Raw genomic sequence first — 12,408 nt, forward strand, 5'->3', positions numbered from 1 at the left:
CCGCTGTCCCCAGAGGAAATGCACAGCAGCCCCTGGTCCATCCACACATGCGTGCGAGTGCACACACACGCGCATGCCAAGTTTATTCCAGACACGCGAGCAAATTGTACATAAAAAGTGGGTGTTCGAGACAGTGGGCTGTCCACCATCCCCTCTCTTTGAAGAACTAAACAGTTTTCCATGCTAAGTCCTGGGGCAAGAGCATCTCGTGACAACCAGCCCCTCAGCAGGGCCACACTGACCCTGCTGACTTGTGTCCTGTGTGCTAGTGATGGGTCAAGAGAGGGTGGAGTCAGTGAGCACCCTGGAAATAACTAAGCCCAGACACAGCCGTTTGGCCTGAGGAGAGGGTAGGTTCACGACCTTGTTCACATTCTCGGTCTTAGATGAAGAACCAAAGCTGGTGCGGGAGCAGGGTGTGGGCATGTGACGTTCCCCTAGGACAGTGCCCGGCCCACAAGAGCTCAGGGAGCCGTGACGGGGAGGTAACTGCAGATACCTGACCAGCTTGGGTTTCGGGTGCACATTTCGCATGCGGTACTTGGCAAGCCTCTTGTTCAGGCAGTTGAACGTGGCCCCCAGGAGGCCCCCGATGACCCCCATCACGACGAAGAAACCCAGGTCCATAGCTGTCCAGAGATGACATTTTTTATCAGAGTCAGAGCACTGAGAGAAGGGGAGAGGGAGGGAGAGAGAAACCAGAGCAGCCATGAGAACAGGAGGGGAGAGGAGGAGAAGACAGAGCAGAGCCGGCTGGAAGCCTGTGCGCGGCGGGCACAAGTGTGCCCAGAGGCTCAGGGGCGAGGTGGCCCCGCTAAAGCCGTACTTCTCTCTGGTCCTTTACTTAAGAGCATGTTTCATGGGTCCAGTAAGAAACCCTGGGAGCAAGGACAAGACCTACCTTAAACTCGCCAAAGTTCAGCAATCCAGGGAGCTGGAAGGAACCCCAACTTCCAAACTGAATCCCAGAACGAAAGAAGTTGAGGGTGAAGGTGGCAGACATGGAACAGAAGAGCTAGGGAACAGGGACAAAAACCAGGAACTCAATGGCGCCAGGTCCTGCTTTCTCCCTGATGGTTCCTCCTGAAACCCAGGGTGCTAACAGGGACCTCAAAACCTGGGCTGCACCCAGGGAGCTGCAAAGCACTGTCCACCTCAAGGTAGAACAATCAAAATCGGGTTCTAAGACCTTGTCACTCGGCCAGCCTATTGTGGGAGACCATGTGTTTAGAGCCTCCTGGGAGCAGGTCCTGGGCCAATAGGGAAGGTAGACGCGGGGGACGAACACTCCACCTGCAGCAGGAGATGGGCTCAAGTGACGCCCGAGACCTCCCGCTTCATGTAACCGCCATTTCCCCTGCAGGGTCAGAGGGCTCGTGAGGAGGGTTAGCAGCATCTGACGTGGGCTGTTCGGGGGTGGGAAATACTGACAAGGGAGGTGCAAGAGCCCAGTTTGGAGGTCATGACTGCTGCAACAGAGGATGCTCAGCCCATCCAAAGCACGGTACTGAGGCCCAGCGTGATGGGGCGTGCTTGGGCCTGGGTGGGGATTTCAGGGACAGCCTCCTCACCACTTTCCATGTGAGCCCCTGGTTCCAGAAGGACGAGCCCTCCTCCAGGCTGAACAAGGTGCCCCCAATCGGGGCCCCAAAAGCTGCAGCGACCCCAGCAGCCGCCCCTGCTGACACAAAGTCTCGCTTGTCTCTGAGGAGAGGAGAGAGAGAGAGAGAGAGATGTTTTATTCAAGAAAGAGCCCACAGGCCCAAAGCACTATTCCTGCCCATCTGTGAACGCTTCCTCTCGTTTCCCTCATGTCCACCTTCCTTGGCCACCACCAGCCAGGACTATGGGAAGGGCAGGTCTCTGGCTGCAGTTCACCTGTGAGATGAGCACTCCCTGCGTCAGACTTCCCTCAGGGCAGCACCCCTCCACCTGGGAACAGGAGCTGCCACCATCTGGGTGTTCCACAAACTCGAGTCGCAGCCCAGTTTAGGGAGCAAAGGCCGAGCCACCTTCCCCCCAGAGCTTCATTCCAGAAAACCACAGCCCAGCCTCATGGGCCACGTGTGGGGGAGCAGGTGGACGACGACTGGATGTACCACGAGGAGAAGGTGGTCCGTGTGCGGAGCGGGGGCTTCGGATTCCAAGGCCCTCCGAGGTGTGCAGGTGGGTGGCACGATCCACAGCAGGACAGTCTCCCCAGAAGGACAGCTTATAACTCAGGAAGGCGGCAGAAGCTTAACTTCACCTCTTCTTTCCTGTGTTGCCTATGCGGGCCTTGAAATCCTGGGCTCAAGCAATCCTCCTGCCTCAGCCCCCTGAGAAGCTGGGACTACAGGCATGTGCCATCATGCCTGGTCAGTAAGTCACTGGGAATACGTGACATCTTGAATACATGCCCGCCTGTGCCCTTCCTTGGTTGGGTTTTCAATCATGAACCATCTTCATTGGCTGAGATGCCTCTAGGCCGGGTGGGATGGCAGACCAAACCCACGATGCTAATTCAGTCCTTTTGTTTCTTATTTTCAGAAAAAAATGCAAAGCCCCCTGGTCTATTCTGACAGTTGGGTTTCACGTGCAGCCTGCCTGGCACAAGTAACCGAGCCAGGCTACAGCAGGCGTTGGGTCTGACGGGCAGGTCATTAACATGAACTCCCACGTAGGCCTCCACGTGCCAAGCCCAAGTTCTAGCCCCTGACCCCAACAATTTTGTTTTTTCATAAACAGGACTCCTGGGGCTGGGGCTGGAGCTCACCTAGCATGCACAGTGCCCTGGCTCAACCCCAGGTTGGCGAACAACAAAACAAAACAAATGAATTTCTGCTATCTCCATACCTGTCGCTTCGGAAATAGGGGAAGTTAAACTGGATCTTCCGTAAGGAGATGCTCTGAAACTAAAACAAGAGAAGGTGACTCAGAGAGGGACCCACGGGCACCGACGCTGCAGGGATCCAGGAGGCCCTTGGCCTGAGCACACCTGGGCAGGTGTGTTGCAAGAAGGAAGTGTCCAAAGAAGGAAGTTACCTCACTTGGGAGCAGCTTAGTTTTCCTGCCTCAAACTTTCTAGGCCCTTCAGAAAGCCCCCTGTGCAGAGTCAGAAAGTCAGAAACTGAGCAAAAAGACTGGGAGGAACCGAAAGTGCCCCGAGCCTGCGCAGGACGCCAGCAAGGGAAGGCCAAGGGCCCATCCCTAATCGCTCCACAATCCTCACACCAGCGCCCGTGCCCCCTGGCCTCCTCCTCAGCTCATTTCTGGGGACCTGGCTCTCGAGGCAGGAGCGAGAGAGATGAAAAGATGAGCCTGAGGGAGAATCTTCCTTCTTTTGCCTCAAAGAGTCACCCACAGCGCCCTGAGCTCTCAGAGCAGGGAGGGCGAGGTCCCGGAGGTGCAGCCCCCAGGAATCGAGACTTCTCAGCTGCAGCCCAGGAATGTGGAGCGGCCCTTGAGAATGGCAAGTCTGAGTCCTGAGCTGGCCCCTCGGCCTAAGCCCGGGTTTCCTCTGAGGGCAGGAATAACAAGGAAACACGCAGTGGCTGGAGGCACAGGGGGGCTGGTGCACAGGGGTCTAGCACATGCCACACGTCGCTGGCAGCCACCCCTGTGCTGCACTAGTGGACTCCTCAGAGCTGGGCCCGAGGCCACCACGGCCGACACGCCCAGCCCCTCTTGCGGGGACACAGAGGCAAGCTGCCGGGGCTGCCCTCGAGGAGGCGCTTGGCACTGGCCTGGAGGGGCCAGGTGACTTGCAGTTGCCTCTCCTAGTTTCCCTCCAGGTCCCGGCTCTCTCCTAGGAGGCGGCAGGACATCGTCAAAACTCTGAGGTCTAAGTTACATGCTCTGCTGGGAGACGGGCCACCTCGTTTTCTTAACCCCAAATGGCACCAGGTTCCAGGTCACATTAGGGTGATTCTAATGGCTTTTTCCAAAGCCAACCAGAGGCACAGCACTGAGCCTATCCAGGAAGCCCACCGACCCTTACCTGAGGGAGGCCAGCTCCCACCACGGCCCCGCTGTGGATCATAGGGCCTTCCTTCCCCACAAAGAGCCCTGGGAACAGTGACAAAGAAGATCATTAGTCAGCACAAAGGAGACCTCTGCTACATAACCCTTTCTCTCTCTGACTAGAAAGTGGAAAAGAGCATTCCCACGGGGATCATACCCAGGGCCTTGCACATACTAGGCCAGCACCACCAGAGCCACTCCCCGGGCCCAAAGTCTTGCTCTTTACATTCTAAATATGGGTTCAGCAAACCGTGGCCTGTGGGCCCAGACCTGCTCTCTGCCTCCCTGCACAATTTGAAAGCTGAGAATGGTTTTTATATTCTTTTTTAAAAAATATTTGTTTTAGTTGTGGGTGGACACAATAACTTTTATTTTATTTTTTTATGGTGCTGAGGATCGAACCCAGGCCGCACGCATGCCAGGCGAGCGCGCTACTGCTTGAGCCACATCCCCAGCCCACACACCCATAAATTTAAAATCCACTGCTTCTTCAGCTAACCAGTAGCAACAGGCTTCTTAACCACCGGTGCTCACCTCGCCTAGATTCCCAACTCCGTAGGTCTTAAGGAGAACAGGAGCATTTGCTTTTTTTTTTTTTTTTGTTACCGGGGATTAAACCCAGGGATTCTTAACCACTAAGCCACACCCCCAGCCCTTTTTATTTTTTATTTTGAGACGGGGTCTTGCTATGTTGCTCAGAGCCTTGCTAAGTTGCCGAGGCTGGCTTTGAACTTGAGATCCTCCTGCCTAAGCCTCCCCAGTCACTGGGATCACAGGCACCCAACTGAGCATCTGCGTTTCTGACAAGTTCCCTTAAGTCCCATGAGTCTGCAGCACCTGGGAGTCTTTCAACAACCAAAGCGGAGCCCAATTCCAGAGGTTCTGATCTATGCATTTTTAAAAAGCTCTCCCATTGATGCCAATGTGCCACCAAGGTTGGAACTGTCATCTTATCTAGATTTTTCCTCTTTTCTCACCAGAGACTTAAGCCCTAACTTCCTGCATAAGTGATCAAGAGGACCCTTGTGCAGGGACCTATCAGCTACGCTGTGTGATGTCCCGATGTGCTGGGAACGGAGATGAAGCAAATAGGCTCAGAAGTGAAAACCTCGAGGACAAAGGGGCCATTCCCAAAGCAGCTCACCTCGATGAGGACAAGGAGGCTCGCCAAGAAGACGAAGGTCAGGTTAAAGCCCAGGAGCTCCAGGAGGGACAGGGCGAGGTAGCCCTTCTGGCTGTACTCCTCCACCGCTGCAGGGGCCGGTCAAGGAGCACGCGTTCTGGCACACACCTTCCTGTCCTCCAGGGGTGACATTTGGGAACACCGCCTGGGTCATTGTGTTAACTTCTGCATGAGGTGACATCCTGTGAACACACTGCTGTCTTCCATGCTCACACCTGGTGACCCCCTTCCTATTATCGCACAGCAGCAGACCACCCTGGACATGTCCAGGTGCTGGTCTAGGAGAGGAACTTCTGAGGCAGGAGACTGGGCACCTTCCTGTCTATTCCTTGGGCTCACCAGACATCCAGGTTTCCTCCTCTGAGAACTGTCGCTCCTCATTCTCCGCCCAGTTTCTACTGCACCTTGGGGTTTTTCCTAAGCGGCTGGCGGTCTGTCTAGTCTAGAGACTATCTGCCCCTTCAATGCCTAGAAAATGTCTTCCAGGCTTGGATTTTCTTACTGTATTTATAGGGTTTCATTGCTGTTTCTGGGTTTTATGTCTGTCTTTTTATCAAACCCAGGGCCTCACACGTGCTAGGTGAGTGCTCTACCGCTGAGCCACAGCCCCCGCCCAGGAATTTTACTCTGATAGGAAAAGATCAGTAAACTTGACCCTAACAGCCTGTGCCTTCTAGAGTTTTAAGAAATTATTCCCTCTTGACATCATCTTGTCTCTTACACAGTTTTGTTTTGCTTATTTACATCTTCAATCCATATGGAATTGAGTTTTATTTACGGTATGAGGAGAAATCTAATTTTATACTTTTCCATAGGGACAGCTAAAGTCCCAGCATCTTTTATTAAATAATCCCTCACTCTCTCACTGATTGCTAAATTAACCGTCATTCATCAGATTTCTCAATGAATGGGCCAATTCCTGCTCCTCTATTATTTTCCCCATTGGTCTAACTGGGTATTACTGCATCAATATGACACTGTTTCAATTACTACATCTTAAATTTTCTAAGTCTTGACATCTAGTAGGGCAAACCCACCAGTCTGTTGTTCAAAACCATCTCAATTACTTTTGGCCCTTTACTCTTCTATACAACTTTAGAAAGAGAGTTTTTGAGTTCCATGATAGATTCTGTTGGAATTTTTTAAAGTATCTTTTTAGTTGTTGGTGAACACAATATTTATTCACTGATTTTTTTATGTGGTGCTGAGGATCAAACCCAGTGCCTCACACATGCTAGGCAAGCACTCTACCACTGGAATTTTGATGGAAACACTGAATTTACAGACTGGGGAGAACAGCCATATTTGTGACACTGGTGTTTAACTAACCACAAACATGTAGTATATCTACTGAAGTCTTTTTCCCCTTTGTGTCCCTTGATGACACTTAAAACCTTAGAGCCGAATGGCTGGTAAGGGCCCTTCAAATGTTGTGTTTACTGTTTGGCCCATTTTTAGGTAAGGAGGCAGCTCGGGGACCACTGAAGTCTGGAAGAATCAGGAACCACGTAAAGGATACACGTCTGAACCACTCCAAACTTGAGCTGGGTGAAGAGTCGGACAAAAAAGTCCACAAGGAGACCCACCTGCAGAGAGCAGAGACCCGGTCAGACTCTTCCTGGGGTAGCGCCTTCCCTCGCTGCATGGATGTGGCTGATCAAGTCAGCACCAGCAAGGTACAACTGAACTTGGTCAGTCACTCTGGCTCTGAGGACAGCTCTGCCCCAGCCTGGCCCCACTGCCCCAGCAGAGAATAGAGAAGGGGTGCAGCTAAGTGGAGAGAAGCAGAGCAAAACAAAGTGGAGAAAGGACACAGAAAAAGATGGGAGAGCCAGGAAGACACCCCAAGGTTAATGAGTAGTAACACTGAGCTGCACGGGGACCCCTCAGCTCTTTCCAAAGGCAGTTTCAAAAGAGGAATGGCCAAAATGTCTGGGGCTGCTTGGCTGGGTGGGCAGGCGGCTGAGGATGCTACTTTAAAAGAAAACATTTTCGTGGGCATATAAAGTTTCTCTTTCGTGGGCCATTCTTTTGACTGAGAACTATCCTACAGCCCTGGTTACCTGAGTAGAGGAAACAACCTCGGCTCCACTATTCCACTCGCATTGCTTAAAGGAGACTCAGAAAGCCTGATAGTGTGGAGGCAGGATCAAAGGCTCCGCGCCTCCAACTCTGGCCTTCCCTAAAGTCAATGCCTGAAAGCTTCTGAATACTGGAGTAGGAAGCAGTGACAGATCAAAGGAGCAGAGCCAGAGCCACAGCTGCTGGGTGGTACTCTATAAGGTCTGCCTTCCCAGCATCTAAGAGTGTGAGGAGAAGCTGCCAGTAGTGACAACTGAAAGTTCAAAGGAGTTTGTATTAAAGGAGCAGAAAGAAGAGAAACTCTATGGCTAATGACTGCGCTTATTACTGGGAGATCTAGACCCAGAAATGCATACAGCAAAACAGATACTTGGACCTCAATAAGACCAATCAACCCGCGTTTCCCCCATGATGGTGTCCAGCAGAATGTTAGCAAAGAGGGTTCTGAATACCATTAGTCTTACCTAGATGTTCCCTGCGAATTTACTACAGTAAAAATCTGATGAGTGTCATGAAAATAGAAACTGTGGTAGTCCTTGGAGCTGTATTCTATTCAATACAGGTTTACGCTTCACAGGTCTATCATGGAGATAGGCACGAGACTTGTGGCCAATTCTAGAGAAAGGAGATAAACAGGCTGCTGCTCAGGCCCAGGCACACCCCTGCTCACACTGCACTCATGAAAAACCAAGATCTGACGTGTGTCTTTTTGGCTGGCTGCTGACATTTCCGACTTCTCTTTTCCAGATTTGCCAACGTTAAGTCAGCAGTTCCGGTCCCAGACCTTTGGCTGGTCTGCAGTCTTTGGCAAGGCTTTCCCACTGTCCTTGTATGGTCTGCCTGTGAACATGCGGAGCCCAGGAACCAAGTTCACTGAGGCGTACCTCCACCCACAACTGCCAGCTCTACCCTCCAGACCAGATCATCAATGTGCAGGGAGAAGCGCAGGGCAGCATGACCTCAGCACCCACAGCGTGCTGGCTCCACCTGCTAGGTCACCTACTACCCACCACAGGTATGCCGTCCAGCTCATCAAGTAGACTAGGGGCTAGGCCCTGTAATCGTATCATAAAAGGGATGTTTTGGCCAAACCTTTGAGTGCTTAAAGAGCCCTGAGTTGTGTAAATTTCACTTTCATTTCACAATGCAATAGCAAGCGAAGCAGGAAAACCTGGGCAACATTATTATTAAAAAAAAAAAAAAAAAAGCAGGCTTGGTTATCATGACAACCGCTACAGTAACAAATGAAAGAAGTCAGTAGCCAGGCCAGGCCTTTCCTGTGACCCGCCAACCCCTCTGCCCATCATCTGCCCCCGGCCTGCTGCTTACCAGCCCAGTGCAGACTCCAATGGCGAACACCATCATCCACTTCACCGCTTCGTACCTTCGGCCTTTCTGTTTACGTGGAAAAAGAATGATTCCCTGTTACAGGATCACACTGCCGGTGGGAAAGGAACACACCTTGACCAACCAGTTCCAGACTCAACTCCAGGGGTACAGCGAGCATGTGAGGGGAGGCTTGGCGTCTCAGCTGCTTCACGATGCAAGAATGACGACCCCTAGGGGCTGGGCCAGGTGCCCTGGCTGTGAGTGTGCTAGCTGGCACCAGGAAGGTTAGAGAATCAAATGCCAATATCTCATGAAAAAGTCAAAAGACTAGGAGGGGTAAAGACATTTCCTGGAGCATTTGGAAGAAAAGGCAAATTGTCCAAAGACCCACTTGGTCCGAAGAGACCAAGCACCATGGGACTCACCTTATTATCCATCGTCTCCAAAACCTCCAGGTAAGGGTCATTGATGCAACGGTCATAGTCCAAACTCTGGAAGAAGGACATGCGAACAAGAAAGTCACATCCAAGTAGGAAGAATTACCAAGACCTAAAGAGGGATAAAACTTCAGGTTCCCACTATGTGACCCAGGGGTGGGCAGGAGGGCTGTCCTGTGGCAACGCAGGACCTCAGACCCCAGACTTGTGCTCAATCTGTGCTTTCAGGAGCCCTGCAGGCGCAGGAGGATTGGGCAGCGCTGCTCCAGGTTAACGCTTCACGCTCTGGAGGAATCCGGAGGCACGTTCTTCTTCTTTTTTTAACTTTTTTTTTTTTAGTTTTGGTGGACACAGTACCTTTATTTTACTTACTTATTTTTATGTGGTGCTGAGGATCGAACCCAGTGCCTCACATGTGAGGCAAGCGCTCTGCCACTGAGCCACAATCCCAGCCCTGGAGTCACGTACTTCTAACCTTTCAGTTTCTATGAAATAAGGACCTCAGCACTCATCAGCCCCATTGTCTCCATGTGATGTGAACAAAAGCTTCAATTAACCAGAATCAAGTTACTCCAAAAAGTCAATCCATTTTAATCATATTTTACAAGTAGTTTCTATGAAAATGAGGTTGGTCACAAGACAAATTGACAGGGAGACTATTTTTAGAAGGAAATTCCAGTTTATGTTCAGAAGAGGCACAGATTCAGGCCAGCTACAGCTTCTACATCCAAGGCAGTGTTCCTGAAGCCACGCTCTACAGACACGATTTGCAGGTGAGCCTCAGACATTCCAAGAAACAATTCAGAAGAAATTATTTTGTTTTTATGTCTTATAAAAGTGGCAGCAGTTTGTCAACAAAGAAAAACAGTCTGCCATGTGCTCTCTCCTGCCCATCACCTGTTCCTGCAGCCACATCAGCAAATGAACAAGCTGGACATTGGCCTAGTGGCCACAGTACCAGGCAATACTCTTTTTTTTTTTTTTTTTAAACGGATGCAGTACCTTTGTTATTCTTTTTTATATGGTGCTGATGATCAAACCCAGTGCCTCACATGTGCAAGGCAAGCGCTCTGCCACTGAGCCACAACCCCAGCCCTTAATTCTATATTTTTATTTTTTTACTTGCTGATAGACTTTTATTTTATTTATTTATATGTGATGCTGAGAAACAGTGCCTCACACGTTCTAGGCAAGGGCACTACTGCTGAGCCCCAGCCACAGCCCCCAGGCAACACTCTTGAGTCAGCCAAACGCAGGTATGATGTGTGATGATTTATTCCATGTATATGACTATCTGGAGTAAGTCCAAATTCCTTTTTTATAAGAGCTCTGGAGTAGCAACAGGTGATTGGTTAATTAATTATCATAAATCTAAATGTAGAAAACTATATAGCAATTAAATACTTATAGTAACTCCATAAGACAGATATGGGAAATATCCAAAACTTATTAAGCAAATAAAGCAAGTAGCAATAAAAAATAAAAATAAAGCAAGAGGTAGAAGAAAATGTATAATATAATCCCATTTTGATAGACAAAATTAGGATTTATATGTCAGCATAAATAATGGAAAACATCTGTAAGATGACATTTTAAATATTCACATTTCGGTATCATTTGAAATTCTCACATCTCATATGGTGTGCTTTTATATTAAAAAAACCCACAACTTTTTCTTCTTCTTTCTACAAATCAACCATGTGACATCGCATTTTAGGAACAAACAGAAAACTTATAATGGGAACATCCTTCCGTGACACTGTCAAGTAAATATGTGGTCTTTGTCCTGTTACTAGCATCCAGGACCTAAAACCCCTGGCATCTCCGAGTGCAAAGTGTCTTTTGCATGCTGATGAAAGGGTGGCTGCGGCCCTAGGTGGCTTTAGGACGAGGCTGAGCACTGGAAAGGGTGACCTATGATTAGAAGGTTGGAACTGCGACTCCCCCCACCAGTCTCCAGGAAGCTGAGGGACTGGAGGTTATGCTGGTCACCAGCAGCCACTGATGTGGTCAGTCCGCCTGCGTGATGCAGCCTCCACTGGGCCCGGGGAGCTTCCTGACTGCTGCGGCTCACCCAGAGCACGGGAGCCCCACCGCCCTTCCCCCCAGCCTTACGCTGCACATCTTTTCCATCTGCTGTTCATCTGGACCCTTTGTTATATTCTTTATTAATAAGCTGGTGAGCAGTAAATAAACAGTGTTTCTCTGACTTTTGTGAGCAGTTCTGGCAAATTAATCAAACTCAAGGAAGGAGTGGCAAGACTTTCTACTTAACACCAGCATCTGGAGGAGGTACAGTCTTTGGGCGCCTCCAGCCTGTGTCTGGTGCCGTCTCTATCCAGGGAGACAGCGCCAGAACAGAATTAGAGGACACCCTGGAGCAGGTGTCTGCTGGACAATTTTTACTCACTTGGTGTATGGGGAAACAACCCACACGCATATGGTGTCAGAAATGTGTGCTGAAGTCTAGTACTTATATCCCAGCCAGGCAGGAGTCTGAGACACGAGGATCACAAATTCAAGGCTAGCCTGGGCAACTTAGCAAGGCCCTGTCTCAAATAAAATGAAAAGCGCTGGGGTGATGCCCAGTGATGGAACACTTGCCTAGCATGCCTCAACAGCTGGCTTCAATCCCCAGCACAATAAACAAACAAACAAATGTATGTGTTGAGTTGGGTCTGAGTAAAAGGAAGAGCACTATATTTTTTATATCTCATCTTTATACCCAAATTTAGAATTTATTGGTCAATTAATTATTTGCTTAATAGGTTTATCTAACAATGTGTTGGGGCCACTTTGGACTTTGACCGACCGGAGAGCACTTGTGGAGTGGAATGAGCAGCAGTGCTGAAAAGCACCTCCTCTGAACTCTCCCTTAGTTACCTAAAGGCTAGATTCTCTGGGTGACAGTCAAACGCTGTCAATTCCTTCTGGATATCTCACCAGTGGGGGAGTCTGCTGAAGTCTCACACAACAGGAAGAAGACCAGAGTGGACACCGCATAGAGCCCAGACAAACTCTGTCCCAGGCTACTGCTTTATCTTTGGGCTCATACACCTCCCCTAAAAACCACTGACTTTTTCTCTGAAACATCTACACCCCCTCTCCTCTCCCGGACTCACAGGGTAACTGACACTCACTCTCCTGCGATGCCCGGACACTTAATAAATCTATACACCTGGTCTCCCACTCATTGTCTACCACCAGTATATTTCTCAGACTCAGGATATCAAACCTCCAGCAGGAAAAGAGCAGGATCTTCCGCTCCTACACTAAAACTCCATGAGCATTTACAAGGGCTTTCTTTGTCCAGAACAGGCCAATCTTTTACGACAGAAAGTGGATTAGTGATTGGAGAGTTGGAGGCAAGGAGAA

The 12,408-nt window shown here is 49.9% G+C and overlaps 1 protein-coding gene across 1 annotated transcript in view; it reads right to left on the bottom strand.

Annotated features, from left to right (window-relative positions):
• Window positions 1-9,102, bottom strand: part of Clcn6 (chloride voltage-gated channel 6) — a 22,827-nt gene extending 13,725 nt beyond the window's left edge. Inside the window, exons 1-9 of the mRNA XM_048783557.1 lie at window positions 8,988-9,102; window positions 8,597-8,662; window positions 6,705-6,771; window positions 4,649-4,656; window positions 3,980-4,047; window positions 2,836-2,894; window positions 1,572-1,704; window positions 902-1,015; window positions 500-666 (exon numbers count right to left, since the gene is read on the bottom strand). Coding sequence (XP_048639514.1) covers window positions 500-666; window positions 902-1,015; window positions 1,572-1,704; window positions 2,836-2,894; window positions 3,980-4,047; window positions 4,649-4,656; window positions 6,705-6,771; window positions 8,597-8,662; window positions 8,988-9,102 — 797 coding nt within the window. The remainder of the gene's footprint in view (window positions 1-499; window positions 667-901; window positions 1,016-1,571; window positions 1,705-2,835; window positions 2,895-3,979; window positions 4,048-4,648; window positions 4,657-6,704; window positions 6,772-8,596; window positions 8,663-8,987) is intronic.
• Between the last annotated feature and the right edge of the window lie 3,306 nt (window positions 9,103-12,408).

The sequence above is a fragment of the Marmota marmota genome, unplaced genomic scaffold, assembly GCF_001458135.2.
Source record: "Marmota marmota marmota unplaced genomic scaffold, marMar, whole genome shotgun sequence".
In the NCBI taxonomy this organism is placed as follows: domain Eukaryota; kingdom Metazoa; phylum Chordata; class Mammalia; order Rodentia; family Sciuridae; genus Marmota; species Marmota marmota.